Source organism: Chrysemys picta, chromosome 10 (genome assembly GCF_011386835.1).
Source record: "Chrysemys picta bellii isolate R12L10 chromosome 10, ASM1138683v2, whole genome shotgun sequence".
Classification (NCBI taxonomy): Eukaryota; Metazoa; Chordata; order Testudines; family Emydidae; genus Chrysemys; species Chrysemys picta.
In genome coordinates, this window is record NC_088800.1 from 77794429 (window position 1) to 77821381 (window position 26953).

General features: G+C 42.7%; 1 protein-coding gene across 3 annotated transcripts in view; it reads right to left on the minus strand.

Annotated features, from left to right (window-relative positions):
• GNA12 (G protein subunit alpha 12) overlaps nucleotides 1-20571 on the minus strand; it is a 79018-nt gene extending 58447 nt beyond the window's left edge. For 2 of the 3 annotated variants that reach the window (XM_005289097.4, XM_005289096.4), the window contains exons 1-2: nucleotides 20120-20571; nucleotides 871-1086 (exon numbers count right to left, since the gene is read on the minus strand). In XM_005289097.4, the coding sequence (XP_005289154.1) occupies nucleotides 871-1086; nucleotides 20120-20434 (531 nt within the window). In that variant the 5' untranslated portion in view covers nucleotides 20435-20571. The remainder of the gene's footprint in view (nucleotides 1-870; nucleotides 1087-20119) is intronic. The other variant, XM_005289098.4, reaches the window with a different exon arrangement.
• Nucleotides 20572-26953: the final 6382 nt, after the last annotated feature.

Below are 26953 nucleotides of genomic sequence, written 5' to 3' on the forward strand. Positions count from 1 at the left end.
ATACCACTGTTTGAACCCAAATAGGTAGGCACATCTTGAGGTTAGCGACAACCAAAAAACCCCAATCAGCCAAAAGAGGCTATAGTCCCTCAACAACCGCCTCATTATTTGGGGCTGGGAGGGGAGAAGAGGAGTGGAGAAGGTAGGGAAGAAGACAAGACAGGAGAATAAAGGGTGGCCATCAACTGCTCCAACAGGCATAATAGATATATGTTCATTCATATCAAAGACAAAAATGTTCAATATCAGAAGTGCTTTCTTATCATACCTGCATTTTATATTATGCAATGAGTTTTGAGCTGAACTCTAGAAGTCTGTTTTTAAAGGAAAACAGGGGAAAACAGTTATTGTTTTTAGGCTGACATCCAAATGCTGCCTCGAGTGCAACTTGCAGATATAAAAAAGGAAAGGAAAAAAAAATCCAAGAACAGCTTGGAAAGGGATCACATTAACTTCAAAAGAGTTGATCTGCAAATAGTAGTAGCCTGCCAGCATCAATATAATACAAGTTGGCAAAAGTGGACAAATATAAAAAAAAAAAGTGTGCACTAATCAGTGGCCTACTATGATCAGCCCAACTGAGCAACTCAGGTTTTTGGGGTTTTTTTGTTCAATCATTTCCTGCCTTTTTTGGTTCCTCTTGTTCTTCCAGTCTAGTCCACTTATTCCACTCTTTCCCATAGTTTTTTTCAGTTTGGCTCCAATTACTCCTCATTCCTGCTGCTATAGCACGCTCAGATTTATAGCATTGCTACAGCTTGCTTGTATTATGGCCACACACCGGGTTTAGCAATCTGTTCTTCAACTGGATTCAGACTGAAAAAACCCCATTTACAACTCTTCAATCAGCATACAGTTGAATATACTTACCAGCTGATACTCGCTCCGACGGCTAAAAGCTTCCTTGATCCCAGAATCCCTCCACAGTGCGCTCAGTGCAGGTACATACAACTGGAATGTGGCAGGCTCTATAGGCATTCCAGCTTTGTTTTCAAAAGCCATCAAAAACATTCCATGCTTCTCGTTCTCCGTGTACTGCCAAGGAATCCCTAGTTTGTCCCGTGCATCAACGAGAACCTTGCAGCCCTACAGAATGATTCAGATAAAACAGAGTCAGTGATCAAAAAATAAAAGTGTAAAGGAACTTGAACTTAAAAGTACATGAAGCTTACAGTGGCACAAGTCAGTAGTCCTGTGGGAGGACAATTCAGAAGGGGATCCAAAATATGCTCCATTGCAAGGAGAAATGTATGAAGGAACAAAAACTTTCCTTGTTTAAGCTATATATCTGGTGGGGGATGGGGAGAAACACTTTTACAACGACATGGTCAGATAGCAAAGAATAAAAATAAAGACCTATATCAAATGTATACTACAATATTTTCTGTTTAGCAGCTTATAAGCAACTCCCACCCCATCACTGTATTATCCAAACATCTACTGAAGCAGACACATGCGTGAAACTGTGTTAAGTATTGACATCTCTTTCCACCTGTCTTTAGCAGTTGGATACTGACATCAGTTACGTCACATCCTACCCCTGAGAAAGTTAGACTAACTCAGCCCCACAAAAGGCAGTTTTAATGAAGATTAATTGAAAGATTTGGCAGGATGGAAAAGCTGAAATAATTTTGGTTACACACACCCACACCCACACACCTGAAAGTCCTTCAATTCAATAGTGCACTCCTATCCCTCAACCCAAATTATTTCCCCCCCTAAAGTACTGCAGAGACCTGCAGGTCTATTTCACTTATTAGCCATGACCTGAAATACATAATGTACTGTAAGAGCTACAAGAAAAGTCTGCTGGAATATGAAACTGTCTTAAAAAGGAGGAGGTGGGAGCACTGTGGAGATTATTTAATAGATGGAGTGTTTTACAAAGTTTTCTTGATACAGAGCCTGGGGGAATACCTTAGGAAACTTTGATGGTTGCCATGTAAAAAGAAACAGGAACTTATAAAAAGAACATCATTGTTTGTTGGGTATGTCGCACATGGAGAGCTGGCCACACCTCCCCTCAAAGCTTAGAAAGGAGTTATTCAGCATGGAAGCCAAAAACTGTATTAGAAAGCGCATACAGCATATTCTATTGAAGTAAACTAGACTGATTTACAGATCATTGTCTCCATGCCCAAGAACTCTAGGTTAAAAAAAAAAATTTTTTTTTCTTCAAGACTCATGGGACAGATTTATGTGTTTACCACATAACCTTAAAGAACCAGTGCCATTTTGCTCAGTCATGTAGTTGGCGTTCACATTAGAAGTTGGCAATTTTAATTAATTTTAATTTTAAATTGCCATTGACATTTTTAATGGACTCCTAGAGGTGTTCATGTTGCTGTGAAACAGAGCTTTGACACTGGCAGTGTGGGTTCCAACATAATACCATGCCATTTTTTAGTGGACTTTAAGTTATATAGCTTAGATCCTATTCTAAGTTTGCACTGTTCTCCAGACACCTTTTTTCACCAAGATGGCTGTCTCCAGCCAGTTTGTAGGCAGAACAAGACAAGACATTTCAGTTTATTTGTAATAAATATTTCATATTATCCTGTGAGTTTTCAGACTGCAGGGCTGGGCAAAAACAGGCACAGTTTGTTCTCCAATAGCAAGCTTCCTTTTAACTTGCCACATTCACAAAAAGGGCTTTTTGGTGAGTGAATTGCCACCTTCTGATTTCATTTTTCTAACAATCAGATTTTGGGGGGGGAGGGGAGGAAAATATCTAGCTCTCTAACCAAATAGTTCTTGACAGTACAGAATAGACCAACTCAGTCTTCATGGTTTGAAGTTTTACACAAGGTTTTTATTTCATGCTGAATGCACAAAAATATATCTTTCAAATGTAAACTTTAACAGCCATTAAAGCACACCATGTTCAAGAGTTCCATGTAATAGACATCTAGTTCTTAAAAGCAAAAGCAATTTGAATGATGGATATATCAACTACAAGGTTTGGTTTTATATGAGCTAACTGATTCATTGGTACAACATTTGTCATTTGTTGTAAGCCAATTTAAAAATCAAACTGCTTTGTTCAGAGGTGTAAGGTTTTTTTGTTTTCTTTTAATACACACAGCACTGAAATCTTTTATTCAGCAGCTTTCAGCCCACACTTCTAGACCAAGGGTCTAAAGCTTCTTGTTTAGGACATTTGACAAAACATTTTGTTTAACACACACATGCAATCTTGGATTACTTAACAAGTCTGCAATTAACATTAGCGTATAGACATAAATACCTCATCCACTCCAACCCTTTAAAAACACACAGCAAGGATATTGTGTTAAAAAAAATCGGAGGGGGACAGAGTTGAGAGACGTTAAACAGTTTTGAGTGCCACAGAACATGAGCTTATAATCAAAGTACCTCAGAAACCATTATATAGTAATGTTCTTACTAGTGCGGTTTCCCAAATATAAACAGTTAATCTTGAACAATGTTCATTTTAATACAACATAATCCTCCAGACACACTGTTCAAAGAACATGTTTTCATGACACCAAGCACAGAGTACAATTCACCATTTATAACCTCAAAATGAGGTACTAAAGATATGCATTTAGGATTTTGATTTATTGGACTGACCCAAAGCTGAAAAGCCTGTTCTCATTTCCAAATAGTTAAGTCACTCCCTCACTGATCCAAGTCTAAATCTGTTACTGTATGTGAAGCTCACCCCATAACTAGGAAGAAGGAAGACAACAGAATATACAAGGCTATCTTTCAGAATTGCACAGACTCTACACATTCTTTAAAACTAATCACTTACACAAAAGTACCACTCTGGAAGGAATTCAAAGTCGCTCCCTTTTTTTTTTTTTTCCCCCCTCCCCAGAACTGGTTTTGTACTGACCAGTGGAAAACTGCTATTTTTGGACTTAACGTCAAGGTTGTGTTTTATTGCCTATCAATATACAGAGCAATGTTTGGAGGTTGTTTTTGTTTTTTTTAAAAGAGGAATGGTTATTTGGGCTGTTCTCCAGGGAAGCTATCCAAAATACAAGCACATCAGTTGTTGCCATTTCTATCTTCTACGTCTCTTAAGTTTGGTTGCAAATATGCATGTAGTGTTCCAGCCCATGCAAGCCAGCTCTGACCTTTCACCGGCTCAGGCTCCAGCTCTCCAGAACCATCTCAGTCAGCCAATTACTGTCTAGCTTCGCTATCTTACAATTTTAAAACGGTTTCAGCCTTTACCCATCTCATTGCTTCAGCATTTCCTTAAGACTCTCTCCAATGAATGGCTAAGTGATGTTACAACAGCTGCTTACAAGATAATGGAATTCCCATCAACATCACAACTTTAGTATTTTTTAAATTTCGGATGTACGTTTTATTTCCATCCAATGGTCAGCTCCGATTTTTCCTGCTTACACATATATAAAAATAACAAGAATAAACTCCACTCCCTTGGTAAGTTTCCCCATCTGTTTGGAAAACAACCTGACAGCTGATGTGGAGATGTTTTGCAACTGTCAGCCTAACAAATGTGACCACTAAACCAGTTTCAGATTCATCTATACATGCTTCCCAAACTGACAAGATCTGTAACCTGGGACAAGATTTTCAAGAGCACATAAGTGACTTCAGGCTCCAAAATCCCAATGAAAGTTGATGGAACTTAAGTCACTTTTGAAAATGATACTTAAGTGCTTTAAAAAAATTTAGCGTACACAATTAAATGCCTGCCTGTAAGTTATCCTTTTGTGAAGGGAAATGAAAGACCAATCAGATCAGTTCTTTAGCAAGGTGTTTTATAGAGAGAAATTTTCCCTCAAGCTTTCTCACCTGCTAGTTTTCTCTGTTCTATAGCATTATAAACAGAGCACAAATGGATCCAAGAATGGATTTGCATATCCTTTAAGAAATCCATCCAACACATCTGTAAAGTGCTTTAAAAACAAAGTTTGACACCCATATCATCCAATTATTACGTCCATTACACAGATAGCAAACACAGATACAAAGAAATTCAGGTAAGTTATAGCAAGCTAGTGAGAGAAAGATAGTCAGGACCAGAACTGAATTATGAAACTCCAGCCTCCTGTATATCCCTAGAGAACACTCCCTTCTCCAGTACTCCTTTACAGACAAAAGGCCACTATAGGCATCATAACTCAAAAGCCAAGTCTAGGAGAGAAACAGAGAAACTGTAGCATGAGTTACTAGAAACAGTCAATATAAGAATCCCTAAAGGATGGATCATTGAGTAATCTTTTGCTCAAGTGGTTTCATTACTACAATCACAGTATGAAAGACAGTGGAGGCACAACAGCTACTACGAATAGATTTCAGTAAAAACTATAGGGATTTTGTTTAGAGGTGAGAAAAGAACTGGCAAAGGCTGCCTAGAGAAGTATAAAACCTTGTCCTAAGAGTACACCACCACTGGCTTATACGTTGGTTATGTCTACTCTACCGTGGTAAGTTGACCTACGCTATGCAACTTCAGCTATGTGAATAACGTAGCTGGAGTCGACATACCTTAGGTCTCTTCTCATTGGGTTGACTGGAGCGTGATCTGCTGTCGATTTGGCAGGTCTTCACTAAACCCGCTAAATCGACCACTGATGGATCGATCTCAGAGCGTCAATCCCAGCTGTAGTGTAAACATAGCCTTTGTTAGGATAGAAGCTTTAGACAGAGGTTATAAACTTGAGGTCATTTTAGATCAAGCAACAGGCTACTCAGACACTTAATACAAAGAGTCAGCCAAGATTATAAGACTACTGTCAAGATGGACAGAGAAGATGGACCTAGTCACTGCAATCCTATCACTTCTGCAACTTTTTTCCTCCACAAAGATGGAATTTCAGAAACAGATATAGGACAAATGCAACATAAGAGAAAGGGAGTCAGATTTGTCTCTGTGTGGCACAACAGGCCACCCCCTTTTAAAATATTTTCCCCTTCTCTCTCCAGCTCCAATGTAGTACCAGCATGAGGAGCTGTTCAGAGAACTGCTTGCCTCTAACTTCCTAATCATCTGCCATAGATGAAAAAGGCAAACTAAACTGCAATTAAAATAAGCAATTAACCATATCTTGGCCTGGATACTCTCTTTGATCTATATATTCAGTCACTATGCAATAAGTGAAGATTAAGATTTAGGACAAAGCAAGATCCCAATAAGAGGGAATCCAATCCCAAGATTTCTCCATCTCCCTAGAGAAACAAGTAAGAGGATGGGAGTGAATGGGAAGGAAAGGACTGAAATTTTCCCATCAACTGGAAGTTATTCAAGTGAAGTGATGCCCCAGGTTAAGTCTCATGGAGCACCAGGTGCCCACTTCAGAGAAGGCAAAAATTATAAGTAATATTTTTACCTCTCCTCTCTTGGGAGCCTGTTGCCCCTTGAACCATTACAACTGGAAAGTAACCAGTGGTACAAGTTTTCACAAAGAATGAAAGCACATTTCCCTCCCATCTCAAGGATTTTAATGAAGAAGAACCAAGAGGAATACTGCAGAACCTTTAGTCCAAAGGTCATATCAGATGAACACAACACATGTAATTTATACCACTTGGTGAAGGAATGGCACAATTGAACGCTGTACTTTTACGCCCAGGAAGCAGCCATGTGCCTCACTGAGTGAGCCCTCACTGAAATAGAAGATACTTATAAACTGTATATGGGCTTGAACTCCTGAGTCATCTGGAAAGAGTGAATATGATTAATTTACACCACTTTAGATCCCCCATATAATCCTAAAAATGTATCAAATGATTAGTTTTGCCTAACCAGAATTTGAATGCTCAGGCTACATCTAAAGTGTGCAACTGTTTCTCCTGGGCATGGAAGGGTTTAGAACATAAAGAAGGAAAACAGGCTGGCTTACTACACTCCATCCAGAGCCTTATCAAATGACTCTGAATTGCCAACACAATGCCTGCATAGGAGAACCTCTTTATGTTTCAAAAAAGGCATTTTTCATCTATTTTACGGCTTAAGTATATTAAAATCAAACATTTAACAGGTGTGTGTGCATTACACAAATTGCACAGACTTTAGATATTGAGACGATTTCACTGCCTTGAATATGCTGCAATCTAACGAAGAATTAAGAATTTCTATTGGATCCAGTTAGACGGTTTTTCTATAACTTCATTTCTTAGTTGTGTTTTACTATTTCCATACAAAGCCTTGTGAAAGGAGCTACCTTTAGATTTCGTCATTCACAAGGGATGCAAGAACTCCCAATTTGTCCCCAAAAGTGTTAATGAGGAAATAGCAATTGGCATCCATCTAGTTATATAAACAACTTGCTGGGGGCTTGTACTGGTATACCCCATACATCAGAGGAGAATTAGGTGGCATAAAGATGTTTTCTAGTATCAATGCAGTGGGTCAGCATTACCACAGAAAGTTACAATTCCCTCAAGCTCAGAAGCAAGTGAGTCACAAAGTTTGTCTTCCCAAATGTAAGGAGAGATCTCATTTATACATTTTTGTTCATTTGACTGCTATGTCTGAGAGAAAGCAGATTTGCTGTACTCCAAAATACTTATGAAAAGTGGCTTTTTACCAGATTAAAACTCCCAAGAAGATTTTACAACTTACACAAGTGATAACCAAGTTTTAAAAATTCTTACATAACCTGGCCTTCTCAACTCAAAGTTCAAGATAAGGAACACAGAAAATAAACTATAAGAAATCCTCACCACTCTGGAATGCATCAAAATATCATATAACACTGTCCTTTGCCAAGGCAATCATAGAATGACCCCTTGTCTGTCTCTTCCAGATCTTCAGTGGCTGAGCTTTCAAGAGCCCCCCAAGATGCTGATACCTCTGCCATCACCCTCAGCAATAACATTCCATTTCTTCTTGCTTTGGAGAGTTTAGTTTGTGTTCTTGTCATGGTGCAAGAACACAGAGCAAGAACATGGTGCAAGAACACCTTAACACAGTGGTTCTCAACCACTGGGGGTACACAGAGGTCTTCCAGAGGGTGTGTCAACTCATCTAGATATTAACCTAGTTTTACAACAGGCTATATGAAAAGCACTAGCAAAGTCTGTACAAACTAAAATTTCATACAATGACTTGTTTATACTGCTCTATATACTATATCAGTGTTTCTCAACCTGGGGCCACAATTTATTTTATAATTATACGGTAAACATGAGAAAGTAAGCAAGTTTTCAAGCAAGCAAGCATAACGTGCTGAGACTTTTGGATTTTTATGTTTGATTTTGTAAGCGAGTAGTTTTTAAGTGAGCTGAAACGTGGGGTACACAAGCCAAATCAGCCTCCTCAAAGGGGTACAGTAGTCTGTAAAGGTTGAGAATCACTGCCTTAAAGGAGCCAATAAGCAACTCCAAATAAACAAAGTCTAAATATATATATATATATATATATAACTGATTGAATGCATAGACAACTTTTGATCATCTGAACTCTAGTAAACCCAGTTTTTAGTACAGCCAGGGTGAGATTATTAATGCAAATACTGTACTTGAAGAACCAGTAGTTTTATATAATCTAAAATGAGTCCCCAGTTTCAAGTATGGAAGACAAGTGTAACTGAAATTCCAAGGCCATCATGGGTCATTGAAGATAATTACTCTTTTGCATGGTTTCCCTGTACATGTAATTCAATAAAAGTATCAATGTATTTACAGAGAATGAGGACTACCCAAGCAGATAGCTAATAAAAAAATTTAGCATTTCATAAGTTAAAAGCAGCCTACTTAATAGTATATTCAGGATTTGACCTTTAAATATCTATTACAGTTATAAAGGTTTCACGTAGTAGATAAAACAATAGAATCTATAGCAAAACTGCTTGAATTAGAATTTGCAGAGCTTTGTTTTCAGCCAACTTCTCTAGTTTATTTTAATCCTCATCTATTTGCGATCCGTCCCAGGTTTGAATTTGCTTATGTTTACTTTGTGATCAATTTGAATTATTAAAGATTTGATTACATTAAAAAAAAAAAAAAAAAAAAAGGAAGAGGGTTACGCTACTTGACAGTTCCTGGTGTGTCACGGGTTTGCTTTCCCTATGGTGGAAATATTCACTAGCCTTAAAAATACCCACCAACTCAGAAGCATTGAGAGCATTCTCACTGCAAGTTCTAAAAAGGCAGATGCCAATGATGCACTACTTTAACTATACAGTATATTTCCTGATGAACCCATGAAGTCTATCAATAAGTCAGAAGATATGGAGTACAGTGAAATAAGATTATTTTCAGTCATTTACTTTGAGACCAATTAGAAATCTTATCAGGAGCTCAATCGCTGAAGTTGAGAAATACTGGTACACCCTTTCGCTCAGTGCTTGTCTACACTTGAAACACTACAGCAGCATAGCTGTACCACTGCAGTGCGTCAGTGCAGACACTACCTACACCGATTGGAGGAGTTCTCCTGTTGGCACAGGTAATCCTCCCCCACCCCCACCCCACCTCCACCCCCGAGAGGCAGTAGCTAGGTCAAAAGAAGAATTCTTCCATCTACCTAGCACCATACGGCCTAACTACATCACTCAGGAGTGTGGATTTTTCACACCCCTGATCAATGTTGCTGGGTTGACCTAACTTTTTAGTTAGACCAGGCCTTGGAAGAAATGGAGTTTCTTTTGTCACCTATTACTACAGCATTCTTTCCTATACTCCAGATAAAAAGAGTAGACACTATCATAACAAAAAAGCTTTGTTTTTAGGAATTGACTTCTGACCAGTTCAATTGACCTACCAGGTGATTTTTTGCTAAGATCAGAAATTTTTTTTAAAATAGGGACAAGCCCAAACCTTCCAACACATTAGATAAGGAAATCTCCAGATATTAGAATACAACATGCAAACTATGAATGCCCTGGAGGCAGACAGTTTGCTGCTGCCTATGGGCTTTATTTTAAAAAGCTTTTTTTGATCATTTTCAATAGATACTACTTTTAACTAGTCCTGTGCTATCTAGTTTGATTTTCCCAGCTACAGTACTAACCTGAGCCAAAAAAAGCTCGTTTTGTAACATTTTAGTTATACTCCTGACAGCTAAAATTTCATTATTAGTATTTGTATTACAGTAACACACAGAAGACCGAGATCAGGACTGTATCTTGCCTATTGTCATGCACACCAGTTCACCTACAAAAATCTAAATTCACATGAGATGGTACCGGTCCATAAATTGTGAAAAACAGTTTCATTATTTTGCTATAACAATTAGCATGGAAAAAAGGGATTATTTCTACTTGCAAAGCAAGTTCCCTCTCTCAGAAAAGATGAGTTTTTTGTAACTGATCACATTTCTTTAGATAGAGCAAAAAATGTTTACTTTAAAAAGTAATTAATTAATTTGGTAGAAAGGAAAGATTGTTACACTGTTTTGAGATAAACTATTGAAGTGTTTTAGTTAACAGATACCTTCCACATGAAAAGTTAATTCTTCGTTGTAACAGGAAAAAATCTCAGTGTTTAAGACAATTGTGTACTCCATTGGGTGAAGTCTTTCATTATCCCAAAAGATCACATACCTTGCTGAAGACAGCCCTACAGACAGACGGATATTAAAGGTGAGAGAAGTAGAGGGAAGTACTACAAAGGAAAATAAAGCATTTTTGGCAACCACCATGTCCGTGAAGTCAGCACAGAATGGGAAGAAACCAAACAACTCAAGTACCACCAACCTGATGGTTCTACTCAAGCACCTAAGTCTACTAACATGGAAATATTACCCAGAGTTCTACATAACCGAACATTACTAAAGTTTGCTCTAGCTGACCTAGGAATTGTCTTAAGGAGCTACTTCAAATGCATTTCAGTTCCCTTGTAATTAGCAACGTGATTCATTTCCCTACTTTACAATGGATGGGCAACAGAATGTACGCAAGCTACATGTCAAGCAGTGCAGCAATAACCTTTTCCAGGCTTTTAGCCATTAAAAAAAGTTGTCAGACTTCATACAAAAAAATGTAGATGGCCAATAGTTTATACTACACCATTTAAGATAGGTTTCTTTTCAAAAAATCTGTCTCATGAAAACATGAAGAAAGGCTGCCAACTCACGAGTTTTCACTCATTCAAAATGGCCACCATCTCCTATTGCTGTGAATGGGGCTGAAGCTAGCAAGATGGCTGCCATTTCATTACAGTCAATCTGCATGTGGCAATGAAACTGCCACATCCTACTGTTTTCAACGAGACTGAAGTCATGCCCATGTGCAAAATGGCTGTAACTCTACGGTTCAGTGGCCTAGACAGGACACAGAGACTGTGAGAAGCAGCAGAGACACTGTACAAGGTAGACGGGGAGAATGAGGAAGACCAGGAGGCAAATTAAGGGGCTGCAGGGGAATGGGGTGTGGAAATGAGTCGAGCGGGGTCCGGAGGAGTGTGGGAGTGCTACCCATCTTTGTCAGAGAAGTGGGAGAGAGGAGAGAAGCATGCCTTCTTACAAAAGACTAAACAATTCCATAGTCTGAACTGTAATATCACTGATATGATTAAGTTTTTATATCTTTATCTGTAACTCATCAACCCTAAACATAATAAGTTTATGTACGAGTCTGAATCATGATGCATTAAGTCAGTGGCTCAAACTATTTACCATCCAGCCCTTCTTTTATCAAAGGGAATCAACTAGGAGGGGACAGTAACAGGAAATGGACGGCAGTTCCCTTATCTGGGGGGTGGAGTGTGTGTGTGTGTGTGGGGGGGGGGGGTTAAGTGGAGTCTCCATCTGAGCAGCCAGGGAGAGATGTGTATTTTAGGAGTGACTTTGCAACCTAACAATAATCACAAATGCATTGGTAGGGGAGTAGCGGGCAGTTAAAAAGTCACAATAGACTAAAAAAAAAAATTATGTTTTTAAAATCGGGTTATTTTTGTTCTCTTGATATTGACAATACTGTGACTGTAAGCAACATCATCATTGTATGCAATGTTGTTGTAGCCATGTCAGTCCCAGGATATTAGACACAAGGTGGGTGAACTAATCACTTTTATTAGACCAACTTCTGTTGACAAAGAGAGAAGCTTTTGTTCTTGCATAGAGCTGTACTTCTCCAGACCCAAAGAAGAGCTCTAGCTTACCAACAGAAGATGGTCCTATAAAAGATATTACCTCACCCACTTTATCTCAGCAAAATCACTCACTGAAACACTGGACTTCAACATGAAGAACTGCTGTAGTTTTCAGACTAAACTCATTTTCCCCATGCTGTATTATATTGAAAACTAATAAAGTATTTGGTAAACAGTATTTTGTAACAAATTAAGAATTTTTGATAATTTAGTGTTCTGAAGAAGTTGCTTGAATTCCTGAATTCACTCCTAGTTAAAATTCACAAGCTTTTTCCATAGAACACACTAATGGTGTGTTTAAAATACAGCCACCTCATTTAATGGAGTGTTCGAATCAGAAAGGAATAGACAATACCATTAACTTCAATTTTTGTATATCTAAAACTTAGCCAAATAGATGTTTTACTCTCGATTGCTACAGAAAAAGTAGTTGTTTGAGGATGAAGTATTACAGTCTTCTAGAGAATGGAAGTGTTACTCAGGACAAGAGATATACCCCAAAATGCCAGAAAGATCTTTTAACATTTGAGTCTTAACTCACCTTCAACATGAAACTTACATCAAGTACTTTATTTGCATGGTGGAATGATATATGTAAATACTTAATCCAATGCTACCCAGGTGAGAGCAGGGTAAACAGTAAAGATGACTACTCTTCCAGACTGCCAGCCCAAATAAAATATATGAACAAAGGAAAGTGTCATTTACTTAGTCCACGGGAACACAAACATTAAGATACATTTGGATTAGCTACGGAATCTCTGTATTTGTAGCAGCAGTGACGTCTGTTTGTCTGCAAACTGTGAAAAGACTTCTTGTCTCCAAAGAAATTCAATGAGATGCAGCAGAACAAAAACTTCATGCTGCAAATGAAACTTGCAATTAGAGTTCAAGGTAGAGTGGCCGCTGAACCCAGAGGTGCAGATTGGCACAAACCCTTTGAGAACTTTCAGAATTAAGTTAGTAGTTTTTTCATTTAATGTGGATCTTTACGGAACAGAGTTCAAGTGCTATGAACTTATGACTGATCTCTAGCTCATAATTGGCTAATGTGTTGAAAATTGCTGAAGCAGCTTCTAATGTTCTGAAACTGATGTGTTGATTCTGATCTATGAAGTGGATTGAGACCACCCCTCCCCTCACACTATACTGCCATAGTTTCAGTCAACAGAGGTGGACACAGTGTTACCATCTCATGATTTTGTCAAGAGTCTCATAATTATGGTTATCTTTTAAATCTCCAGCTCCTGGACTCAAGGGACTGTGTGATGATTCCAGCCTTCATTCTTAACGAAAAAGTAAGTTTCTAGCTCTCGTGGCTGTGAAAAAAAGCTTCAAAGTGTGACCCCAGTGAACTCTAAAGGCTCAAAAAGCAGAAGGCAAATAAACACACCACATCTATTATTTTTTACATAATCTCACGATTTTAAAGCCAATCATGATTTTTTTGGTGAGCCTGACTCATGATTTTTGAACATTTGGGGTTAGCAATACTGTCATCATGAACTCCTCTTGATCTGAAAGGGAGGCGAACTGCTGGTGGAGCTCCCTCGCCTCTAGACCAAAGTCTCTCCTTCCCCCACTCCAAGATAGCCCAGGTCTGTTGACCTTTAGAGCACAATGCCAGGTGTTTCTATTTGCATGGAATGATGCAAACATAGGCTTTTGAGATGAAACAGATTTGCTAAAGAGTAAAAGACCTGTGGCTCTTCAATTTTGTTCTGTAATTTACAGAAGAAGGAGTGTTTCGAGCCTGTATAGACACGCCTTTTTAGACATACAAACCTCCCCTCCCCCAGAAAATCAACAAATGAATCATCACATGCACAGGAGGCCCCTAGGTCTCAAGCTCATACTCACTATGCTAATAGCAGCAACGCTAGCCATCACTCAAGCATATTTCAATGGCTAGAGAATGTTTAAACTGTAACTAGGTATAGGGGTGATTTCTCCACCTTCTGCATTCCCACGTGCTTTAAAAAAATTAAATGTGAGGCTTAGACTGGAAAATGTCAAGGTTTGTGTCTTTACACTCCAAAGACTAATCATGTTCTGTGAGACTGGTGAACCCATATGGGTTAACTGAATGCGATTTTGGATCAAGAGTGAATATTTATCGAAGAAATAAGCATCAATAGTAACTGTTGATGGTATTCATTATCCTGTCAGCCATGATGTAGTCAGTTATAGTGACCACTTTCCTCCTGACCCAAACAAGAAACTATCCAGATCTACTTAGGGTTGATGGAATGTGGGATTTATTACAGTAATTTTGCATTGTGCAATTTATTAAGTGTCTTATTGATTCTATTCCAAGTGCATTGCAAAGGGCACCCAGAAACAAATTTCAACAACAATGGCCCTTTACCATTAAGTCAGGAGTAAAGGTGGCAATGATGCCGGTAGTTTTATTACAAAACAATCTATATCTTGAAGACATATTGAGAGTGGACTGAAGGTAACAGTAATTAAGTACCAATTCAATCATACGATGTAAGGTCTAATTAATTACAAAGCCATGTGTACACTTCCAAGGGCTGACATAGTTCTATTACAACACTTATTTACTGAATTTTCTTTAATTACAAAGTCAGCTTTAATGTAAGAAAATTCAATAAAGATAGGTCTGTTGTAATAGAACCACGTCAGCCCTTTGAGGTGTGCAGCTGCCATGATCGAGAAGAAAATGATATTGTCCTGCGATAGACTAATGAAGAATCAACCATACCTACTGCAAATCAAAAAAACCACTAATCATTAATCAATACCCAGAATATTTTACCTCTACAATGAAAGACTACTGAAGGTCAAGTATTGCTAATCCCTCACAGGTTTCTGAATTCACCCATATGCAAACCCAAAACATTGTGGATCAAGACCAACTTATACAGCAGCTTGTGGAATTCCCAGTAATGAGATGACATTTCTCCCTGGATTCTCAAACTAATATAAGGGTTATGTTTTTTCTGCATGTATTATAAAGAGCTAAGTGTGTCAAGGAGAACAATCAGCTTGCTCACATAAGTGCAATTTACAACTGAATTCAATGGTATTCTCCAACTTCACCCTTTCTATTGCCTCATAAAATTTGTGTCTGTTTCAGACAAACCGCTGATCAAGTACAAACCTTTTCACTTGTGCAGCCATAATGAGAGTGCACATCTGTACAGCATCCTGGAACTTTTCTATTCAAAGTTCCACAACTTAAGTTATGGATTGGAGTGTCTAGCAACAGTTTCTCTGGAGTCCCTTCCTACTCAAATATGAACTTTTCAGTCACTCTCAAATAATTCAGGTTCTGGACTGAAAAAAAATCACTCAGTGCTCCTTATAGCTTTAATTGGTTTAGTCCATTTCAATATGGACACTAATTTGAAAAAGCTCCACAGATGACACTTTATGTTTTTTTTAAAAGCTGAATTTTACTGTTAGATTTCTGTTTGAAGTAATCACACATGCTGGCACAGGCATTGCTTCGGTGTTAGTGGGTAATTTTAATTGCTTTCTCATGCAGTGAAGCCTGGTTCATTTCCATTTTTGTGGTGCTCCATTTTAAAAGTCAAAAACAAATAGAAAATAACAATAAATGTACACAAGGAACATCAGAGTTATGACTCACCAGGTCAGAGTACAGCCAGAGGTCCCTAAACCTTCATTAATTGTAGTCAGAAGGAGCAAGAATGGGAGCAGTTATTTTATGTTTGAAGAGCAGTTATTCAGTTTGTTCTTTGACACTCAGATGGGAACTCCAACAAACATTTTTACAGAATAGCCGCAGCCATTCACCAGATCTGAAACTTGCAACATGCAAAGACTTCCTCAGTCTCTCCATACATTTGAGATTCTTCTTAAAAAAAAAAAAAAACACCTACCACAGCAGTTACTCCTGTACTATCCATTTTCCAATTCCAGGTGGGTGTGCTGAAGTAATGGAGTCTGTGTACTCAAAGCAGAACATTAACACTACTGCTTTTCACTTCAATCATCAAAAAGTTTCAAAGTTACTTTGAAACTTAGCCTTGATTAACAAGCAAAACCCTAGTTAACCAGTGATTATTTACTTTAAACCAAAGCAAGACTAACGTATTTGAAGATTGCCCCACAATGCCAGAAAAAGCTAGCAAGGCTCTGAACCATCACCTGTACTATATGGAAAAGTAAATTTTGGATCACAGGTTTACTTATTTCAGCATTTTGTTTTTAAACCGTGACCTCCCACAAGGAGGAGAAGGCTAAGAACCATGCATTCATGCTTAATTTGCAACAAGATACAGGAAAACTAAGAGGCTGTGGATCAGAAAGGAAGAAGTGGGAGATTTAGTAATAAAGGAAACAAACCAGATGACATCAGAGTCAATATGACAAACTATCTGCACCAACTCATGTCATTTTATTTAATCCATATAAAATGACCAAGTACTACTTCAAGAGGCACATTAGAAAGAATGCAATGCAAACCATCAGGAGGGCATAATCTATTAGAGAGAAATTTAATCAAATTGGGGTATAAAAGGTGACCATTTAATCCGAGATATTTACACTACATTTCTAGCAAAGATCCCAAAACTCTAGAAGCTTTAACAGAACTGCTTTTTGATAATGCTGATGAGTAGTGTGGAAAGAGGAGCTAAAATGCAGTTCAACTGTCAGCAATAGGGTCAAGCAGAATTCATATTTTATAATGTTAAAAATGCTTAAATTCTGGAGCACAAGACCAGTTGTTTAAATTCACTTAATACAGGTTTAAGATTTAGTGCTTGCAATATTGTTTAGATGATCTAGGTATTTCCATTTAGAGTTAATGGATGGTAACATTAGTTTGAACCAATGATCTCTCTATTTTTTAGATCTATGTGCAGAATAATTTTGTTATGTGCACCAATATGAAGGTGATGTGTCACACATCACCTCCATATTGGTGCACATAACAAAATTAATGTGGTGGGGCGAGGGGTTTGGAGTGTGGGAGGGGGCTCAGTGCTGGGGCAGAGAGTTGGGGTTTGGGGGGCATGAGTGCTCTGGCTGGGGGTATGGGCTCTGGGGTGGGGGCCAGGGATGAGAGGTTCAGGGTGTGGGAGGGGGGCTCAAGGCTGGAGCAGAAGGTTGGGGTTTGTGGGGATGAGGGCTCTGGGGTGGAGCTGCAGATGAGGGGTTCACAGTGCGGGAGGGGGCTCAGGGCTGGGGCAGAGGGCTGGGGCGTGCGGAGGATGAGGGCTCTAGGGTAGGGCTTGGATGAGGGGTTCAGCGTGTGGGAGGAGGCTCAGGGCTAGGGCAGAGGGCTGGGGTGCGGATTCTAGGGTGGGGCCAGAGATGAGCGGTTTGGGGTGCAGGCTGCCCCCAGGCTGCGGTGGGGAGAGAGAGGACTGGGGACAATCCCCAGTCCTCTCTCATTGCAGCAGCTTGGGGCTGAGGGAGGGGTGCCTCTCCCCACCACGGAAGGTCTGAACTGGGGCCGGCCAGGAAGGGCGCCTCTCCCCGCCGCAGCCATGAGCCACTGCAGAGGGCTTAATAGGCAGCTACGAGGCCGTGTAGTTAGAGGGAACTTAGGTTTGAACATATTAGGCAACTGAAAATAAGTTTGTTCCATGATACTGTATTTCGACTCCACCTATTAAACCCAGGTTGAAATTACAGGCAGCTCCCCAACATCTATGGAGAAAGAATGAACTATATTGAAAGGCAAGAGTACAACTGCGACCACTAAGAACTCAGACAGATGCTGTCCACTTGTCTAGGAGAGTGGCAAGATAAAATTATAACCAGGGTTTCTCATACAGTTCTGTCCCACTTCTTTTCCTACCCTCACACATTCCGCTGCTCTTTACCGTCATTTTAACTCAGTTTAAGGTAGCACCAAAATAAATACACTAATCCAAGATTCACACTACTCACTTTTGGGTATACTTCAAACCTAGTGATACTCTTCTCTTCCCTCCCTCTTCCCCAGAGGAAGAAAGAGAGAAGTAAGTTGTCAAGCTATGGATTTTGTGGCCTGAGCTCTCCTTGTGCATTATATGTGCCCACTTCTTCCTCCTGCAGTGGAGTATAAAGCCAACCCATGGCACTTGCTACCACAAGGAACTCCATTTTTTCCTCCCCTTCCTACCACCCATTTTCAGTGACTTGCCTCATGCTTCTTAAAAGCAATTCAGGTAGTGGAATTAAGCTACGAATGGTCTTCCCATTCGGTTTGGATGGACGGGGAAGCTTCTGAAGGAGATCTTGACTGCAAGAGTCACTTCTTCGACTTGTGCTTAAAGAGAGTGCTGTTATAAAAAGGTTTCAGAGTAGCAGCCGTGTTAGTCTGTATCCGCAAAAAGAACACGAGTAATTGTGGCACCTTAGAGACTAAATTTGTTAGTCTCTAAGGTGCCACAAGTACTCCTGTTCTTTTTGTTATAAAAAGGTTATCTTTCGAAGCACATCTTAAGACGTGGAAGCAATTTTCCTTATCTCAGATAGTGCATAGGCCCCTTCCTTGATTTCTGCAGGAAATCCCACAGCAACTACAAGTTTCCTCACAAGTATGGGTCCATGCAGAAGTGAGGAAAGTCCTATACAGATACATTAAAAAAAAAAAAAAAGTAGGCAGGGACCCTTCCTCAGAGGGGAACAAGCCCCCTTGGTAGCCCTGCATTTGTATGGAGAATACAAGGAATAGCCCCTGTACACACCATGTATCTATTTTTCTGTGCACAAGGGCTCCTTGTATTCCCTTGGTGACCCAGTTTTTATGCACCTGTAGGATTGTTCTAAAACTGTGGTTCTCTACCAGGAATCTGGGACCCCCTGGTGGGGCCACAAGCAGGTTTCAGGGGGTCCACCAACAGGGCTGGCATTAGATTCACTAGGGCCCAGGGCAGAAAGCTGAAGTCCCGCCATGTGGGACTGCAGCCCGGGGCCCCCAACCCTTCCACCTAGGGCTGAAGCCGAAGCCTGAGCAGCTTAGTTTTGTGTTGCCCCCTATGCTGTGGGGCCCCAAGCAGTTGCCCTCCTTGATACCCCTAACAGCCCAGGTTTTTATATGCAGAAAACAGATGTGGCACAGATGGGCCAGGAAATTTTTATAGCATATTGGGGGAGGCCTCAGAAAGAAAAAGGTTGAGAACCCCTGTTCTAAAAGATGACCACCACCTGGTTATTATGCAGAGCACCTAAGTCCCCCAGGCAGAAGATGTGGGCAGTCAATTTCCCCAAGCTCTCTACACCTTGAGGACGATCTTGTACATCATGGCCCTGAACTCCAGCAACCATTCTATCCTCTCACCAGGAAGTCATTATGCCATGAGCCCCAGAACACTGGGGTCTCCATAATAAAGATGTAAGCATTGACTGAAGGCCCAACCTGTCCTCCAGTGTTCCAATCGGGGTGCTCTTAATCTTGAAGAGATCACTCAATGTCCTCAACAGACCCTGGGGCAATCTCCTAGATACATCTCCACAAGTCTTTGGTGTTAAGATTCCCCCTATTTGCTTAAAAGTGTTCCCCAAATTATAGCTTTGAACTCCTGTAATACAGGGGACCTCCCCCTCATTTTCAGGGTCATCCTCTAGGAAAGGATCCTCAACACCCACTCCTCATGGTGGAGATCCTCATCTCCCTCTCACTGCCTTCTTCCAAATATAGGGGCCCCCAACTCCCCTGAGGGTGTTCTCATCATGGTTTCCCAGAACATACCTATTACCCCCTTCTCCTCTAGGTCTTCGAATTCGCTCCAGAACCCCTCCATGGGTGTCTGGGCTCTTTGAGAACATCCTCTTGGATGATAATCCAGAAACCCAGGAGGGCCTGTACTCCACCTCACCTATAGGCTCCCCTCATTCATGCACGGAACCCCCGTACCCCAGCAGCCCCAAAGGGCTGCGCCTGCTGCCCGATGGCGGCCCAGAACGCCATCAGCCCAGGAACTCTTTGTCCTGCATGGGGTCCCCTCCAACCTTGTCCCCACCCCCTTGAAGGCTGTTCTCAGGTCGGCCCGACCTCCAGCTGCTGTTGCACCCCGTTCTCTGTGGCAGGGTCAACCCCCGCCCCCGGGCTCCAGCGCCCCCTCTGCCCCAGCCCGGGGCTCGCCCCTACCTTGACCATGTTCTCGTAGATGATGGCCCGGAACTCCAGCAGCGCCTTCTGGTCGAACTCGCGGCCGTGGATGATCCGCATCTGCTTGAGGAACGTGGACTTGCCGCTCTCGCCGGCGCCCAGCAACAGGATCTTGACCAGGCGGCGCACGGCGCGCCGCTCCCGGGCCAGCATCGCGTCGATCTCCCGGCTCCGCCGCCGCGCCTCCCGCTCCGAGTCCCGGCTCCGCTCCTTGCCCTCCCGCCGCGGCTCCCCGCGGCCGGGGGCTTCGGCCGGCAGCAGGCAGCGGCTCAGGGTCCGCACCACCCCGGACATGGCTGCTGGGGAAGGGGACGGGATCGGCACTCACAGCCGCGGGGACCCCACCAGCGCCCCTCGCACCGGGCGGAGGCCAGCCAGACGCTCGGAGCAGCCGCGGCTGGGGGGGCTAAGGGCCAGGACCGCCCATTCCCCCGCTCCGCGCGGCGGCGGGGGGACGCTGCAAGGGGAGGGGTGTGGCGCAGGGAGCCGCTGGCCTGGAGGGGAGGGGGGAGCCGGAGGGGCGCGGCCCGGAGCGGGGCTGGTGCCGCGGCGCCCCTCAGCCCGTGGCGGCGGCGCGCGGTTCAGAAGCCCAGGAGAACTGGCCACGGGAGCGCAGCCCCGCGGGAGAGATCCGGCCGCTCGGGTACCTCGGTTACTAGCCTGGCTGGCACCTACAGAGCGCTGTCCGGGAGGGGTGGGGGCGAGGGCGGGACTTCACTCCGCCCACCCTACGCCTCATTGGTCAACGGGGTGTCAATCAACGCAGCCCGAGCTCCGACTGGACACGCCGCACTAAGGGAGAGTGGGCGGGGGGAAGGCAGGAGGAGGGGCGAAGGGGTGGAGATCCGACGGCGGGGGAGGAGAAGAGGAGGAGCTCCAAGAGGGGAGGCGGGGTAAAGGGCAGAAGCACCAATAAGAGAGGAGCGATTGGGACAAAGGGGCGGTGTCTCTAAGGAGGCGGAGCAAAGAGGAGGGGCCTTAAGAAGGGAGTGGTCGAGGGGAGATGGAGTTGTTGGCCAAGGGGAAAGGGAGGAGGTGTTAGGGGAGGGGAAAGAAGGCCGGTGTTATCCTGTCTCTCCCAGTTTCACGGGTGTTCTCATCATTGTTGGGCTTTTTAAACTCAGTGGTGATGGGAAAAGACTAGTGTTAAAAAATCCCCAGCCAGAGATGTTGCTCCTCTCTCCCTGATTCCTTAGCAGGGGTTGTTGGTTGAGAGCTGGAGTTGCCAATGGTGTTTGGAATAAAATAAAATCAGAGGTATAGTTAACACTGGAGTAGAAACTTCCCTTACAACGATTATTAAGAAAACAGCGTCAGGATGGGTGTATTGAAAGCCACTGGCAAGCTTCTAATGAGTGGTTTCAGAGTAGCAGCCGTGTTAGTCTGTATCCGCAAAAAGAACAGAAGTACTTGTGGCACCTTAGAGACTAACAAATTTATTTGAGCATAAGCTTTTGTGGGTTACAGCCTGCCCATGAAAGCTTATGCTGAAATAAATTTGTTAGTCGCTAAGGTGCCACAAGTACTCCTGTTCTTTCTTCTAATTATTGGAACTACACAAGGGCTTGTTCCTACGCAGAGCAGGTGAGGAGAATTGCTAACATATGCACAAGGTATTAAGTGATGAGCTAAGAGGAACTGGACAGCGCATTAGGTCCTGATTTAGCCGCCCCAATGAACAAATTCCTATTGTCTTTAATACATGCAGGATCAGACCCTTAATGAGAGGAGGGCTGCATCACTGCCAAGTCAAAAGTTATTTGTTCAGTCAAAATGTTGTAATCATTACAGACAACAAATCTTCAGAGAAATTTTTAATAGACCCAGCTCTAAACTGCCACCTAGAATCATAAGCGGGTTCCCGAAACTGCACATTTGACAAAGTGACCTACACATCGGGAAAAGATAATGCTGCAGAATGTATGTTCAACTGTCTGATGATAAAACACTCTGCAAAGTCTAGAGTAGCAGACGCTCATGTACTTTTTATTATTTCTCAGGCTACTCCTCAGGCCCTAATAAAGGAAGAAATTCAGATTGAAACAGCATGATTGTGACTTTCTTGTTGTAATACTAGTTACTGTACTTTTATATTTTAAAACAAAGACTCTAAAATAGAGTTAAGGTTAGGGGTACAGAGCAGTAACAATGGTTAAAAAACAAATTATAGTTACATTATAGTTGTCTCCAAAACCATGCATTACCAACCCAAGAAATGCAGAGTTAAGGTTACACTTAAAAGAAATTCAAACATGTTAATGTACAGAAATGCACAGGGAAAGCACCCAATGAACGTTAAGTGCCCTGTATTGACATCAGGCAATAACCGTACAATTATAATTAAGGCATTTTAGCGTTTGTCATCCCAGATTAGAGGTGATGGTTTTTTTTCATTTTTTTTCTCTCTTCACAGTGCCACTACAGAACCAGGTTAAGGTTTTTGTTTGTTTTAACTATGAATTTCCATACACAAGTTAAAACAAAACAAATTGTAACCAGCAGTTAAGACCGCAGCAATCTCCAACAAAACAAAAGTCGGTCCCCCAAAATCTTCCCTCTTACAGAACCATCAGCCTCCATCAAGCACCCTCCTCCACCCAAAATGAGAGCAGAGAAATAGAAGTACCAAGATGATCAGCACTTTATTTTGGACTAAGGGAGGAGTAGATTCCAAAACAGAGAGCCTCTCTGAAGAATGCTCCAGCTCAAACATTTCCTCCGATAGCACCCGTGGCAGCATAAAACAAAGAGAGAAGCTGTTTCCCAAGTAGGCAGGTCCCAACCTGTTTGGAGTTGCGTTTTATAGGTCAAGACCAACAATTTAAATCCCTGTGGAGAGCAGTAATCAGCAAATGGAGATCATGGAGCACTGGTGTCATATTCTCCCACCAACAAGCAGACTCCAGTTTAAGTTTCCAGATTGACTTCAGGGGTAGCTCTATGTACAGCACATTGCACTAATCCAGCGCTGAGGTGGCAAAGGCATGGATTATAGTAGCAAGAGCTACATCTGAACAACACTGTCACAGTCTCCTGGCCAAGCACTGGTGGAAAAAAGCATTCCTGGAACTGTTGCTTGTGATTGCCTGACAACAGCTGGGGATCCAATACCCTCTGGCCGCAAACTCAAGCAATAAATAGCCACACCCCCTCAATTCAAGATAGAGAGAGATGTCTCCATATCTTGTTGCTGCTCCCCCCTCTCTTGTCCCCCTCTCAGTTATTGAATGCACAGATGTACAAGGAACAATTAAAAACAAGCTCATCCTTTCTGGAAGTGTACTGAGTGAATATTAACCACACATGATGCTGTTGTCAGCACTCCAAAACAAACCCTTTTAGCCTTAGTAAGTGAAGTGACTTAGGTACTGCAAGAATCAGGAGCAGCAGAGCATAGTAGTTTGTCACAAACTGTCCTCTTCTCACTATTGCAGGACCTACTTTGGGGGTTTTGTCTTCCAGGACTTTTTCTCTTTATAGGGGTTAAGATGCAGCATTGGCTATCTCCAAGGGCTGGACGCCTCTAATATATTACATGTAATTCACCAATTCAGCCACCAGATGACACCATTGTCCCACAAAGAAACGAGTCAAAAACATAAGATGCGGGGGAGGGGGGGAAATCCTATGGCCTTTCAGAGCAGCTGAGCACCCAGGTGTCACTCCAGCTGACATCAGTGAGATGTGCAGGTGCCCAGCACTTGTGAAAATCAGGCCCGAAGTGACTATGAAGTGAGCAGCCTGGTACTTTCTCATTCGCTCCAGAACCCTCCTTTAGTATAACACCGACACCACTTCCTCTCTGCACTCCAGGCTGCTTCAGGGATTCAGGGGGTTTAGAGAGTTCAGACAAGTACCAAGCTTAATTTCCCTGGAGACTATGGTCCCAGATGAATTGCTCAACAAACAAACCAGCAGCTAGAGATCCACAGCTCCCATTATTGGATCCACATTAACAATGCTCACTTGTGGGTTGAAGTGGCTTGTCCATTCATCCTTCCATCCAGCAGAAGGAAAAGGTCCATCCCCCCTCAACGCTGTGGCTGTTCATCCAATCATCCCTGAACTATTCTCACTGCAGTGCAGAATGAAGTTTGATCACCATTGCAAAGCTTCTACAATACCGCTTCTGTTGTCATGCCGAGAGCAGGGCCGGATCCAGTGTTTGGGTCGCCCCAAGCAGCCCTCTCCCCCCACTCCAAAAGCCGCGATCGCGATCTGCGGCAGCAATTCGGCGGGAGGCCCTTCGCTCCGAGCGGGAGTGAGGGACCGTCCACCGAATTGCCACCGAATAGCTGGACGTGCCGCCCCCTCCGGAGTGGCCTCCCCAAGCACCTGCTTGCCAGGCTGGTGCCTGGAGCCGGCCCTGGCTGAGAGGGTGGGAAAGAACCTCACTATGACTGGGCAGTGCTAGTGTAGCCACTTATTGATGCCTTTGCTAATTTTGTGTGTGTGTGTGCAGCACAATTAAGTGTGTGAACACCCAAAGAAAACATCTTGTAAGCAACATACTGTGCTCAGTCTGCCACTACTCCTCAAATACACCACACTCCCCATTTCCTGGACCCTGCCTATCGCCCCGCCCCATGACTCCCAATCATCCCTCTCCCCCAGCCTTCCATTGCGGAGACATCAAAACCCCAACCAGTTGCATGAGTAAATTAAATACAATGTAGTGACCATAATACTGAGTCTTGTCTATCAATTTCATTCTCTCACTCCACCCCGGGCAGGCTTCAGGCACCAGCGGAGAAAGCATGTGCTTGGGGCGGCACATGCTAAGGGGCGGCATTCCGTCCATTCTTGGGGCGACACAGTCCAGGCACCTTTTTTTTTTTTTGCTTCGGCAGTTCGGGCGGCCTTTTTTTTTTTTTTTGCTTGGGGCAGCAAAAATGGTAGAGACGGCCCTGCCTCCACCTCCCAGTTTCATCCTTTCTTTATCTCTATTCCATTCCCCTTGTTCCTTCTCTATTTGTTACTTTAATTATTATTGTTCTTTGTGTCCTTTTTCCTCCTCCTTCTGAGGTGAAGAGCTAGCTGAGAAGTTGGGCACATTTCTTACCTGTCTCTCAGTTGCTGGCAGCGTAAGAAAGAGGAAAACATGGAGTGAAAGATGAGTATGGGGGAGGAGAAATAGGGAGAAGGTAGAGTAACAGTCACTCCATTTCCCTCACTGGCTATGCAGCAGTTGAGTTCTGAACAAAAAGATGGTTCTTGAGGAGCTGTTGGGTGATGTCACAGGGTGGCTTGCCCCTTTAGGGCTGGAGGCCTGGTGCCAGCCAACCCTAAATACTGAAGGAACTGCTCCAGTCCACCTGTGCTGTGCGTGGATGGGGCCTGATGGAGGATAGCTGATTCCCCTATAAAAGAATATAAGAACGGCCATACTGTGTCAGACCAATTGTCCATTTCAGTATAGTTCAGTAGTTCAGTTTAGTTCAGTATCCTGTCCTATGACAGTGACCAATGCCAGAGGCTTCAAACAGAATGAACAGAACAGGGCAATCATCCAGTGATCCATCCCCTGTCATCCAATCCCACCATCTGGCAGTCAGAGCCCTAGGGAATCCCAGAGCGTGGGGTTGCATCCCTGACCATCTTGACGAATAACCATTGAAGGACCTATCCTCCATGAACTTATCTAGTTCTTTTTTTAATCCAGTTATAATTTTGGTCTTCACAACAGCTCCTGGCAATGAGTTCCACAGGTTGACTGCGTGCTGTGTGAAGAAGTACTTCCTTGCGTTTGTTTTAAACTTTCTGCCTATTAAGGCAGCAGCAGGAAGCTTTGCATAGACGGTAGAGAGGATGGAAAGACTCTTGCAGTGAAGACCCTGAAACCAGGGGAAGTTGCCCCACCCAAGAGGACTGGGAGTGGGCTGCTAAAACAGGAGGAACAGCCTGCTACCAGAGCCTGAAGGCTGAGGTCCATCCATGTAAAAACTGAACACTGGTGAACTAAGACTCTGTGCTTGGAAGAAGGGCTGGGAGATCCCTACCAAAGGAAGGGGAGGGGGGGAGATATTGAACTGGGAATGCAGTGTGAGAAGAACTGGGAATGCCAATGTGAGTAAAGAATAAATAAACTGGATCCCACAAAGGAAGTGTTCTAATTACCTTTTGAACTGTGCTGTTGATTTATTGCTGCAGAGTGATCTCTGGTCATGAGTGGGTGCTAGGAGGCAGCTGACCCACTACAGGGGGAATGCTGTGGATTGGAGGTTGTGAAGCAGTTGGGAGCTCAGTTGAATGAGGAAGAAGGTAGTAAGCTTGAACCCCCAACATCTCTGTTTTACTCTTCCAAGTTGACCCACTACACCTAGAAGGCCCAGAAGAGGACACAGTCTCATTGGAGAGCACAGGCACAAGGTAACTGAAATGAGGAAGGGTGACACCATGGTCCTGCCTACCTCCAAAGCATCTACCAAGTGGGCCAGACACAGGAGGGGCAAGTGCTGCAATTCTTGAAAGAAGGCAAAGCTGTCACTTTTGGCTAAGCCAGAATTCCTCATGGGGAACTCCATGGATAGCACAGCCCCTCCACACCCATTCTGTCCTCTAGTGTTACAGAATTATCTGGTGGCAACATCATTCTGTTGTGTCTGGTCAGGAGAATGAGGTGGCATCATCACTTCAGTTAACAGCTTCATGAACAGAATCAAAATTAGTAAGTGCTACTTTCATCACACACTGGACACTTACCCATGCTGAGGACACAAGAACATGACATTGCGATCACAGTTGTACCTGCCAGGTGTTATAGAATTGGGAATATTGAGAGAAGGAAATGACAAAATATGTAGTAATGGACTC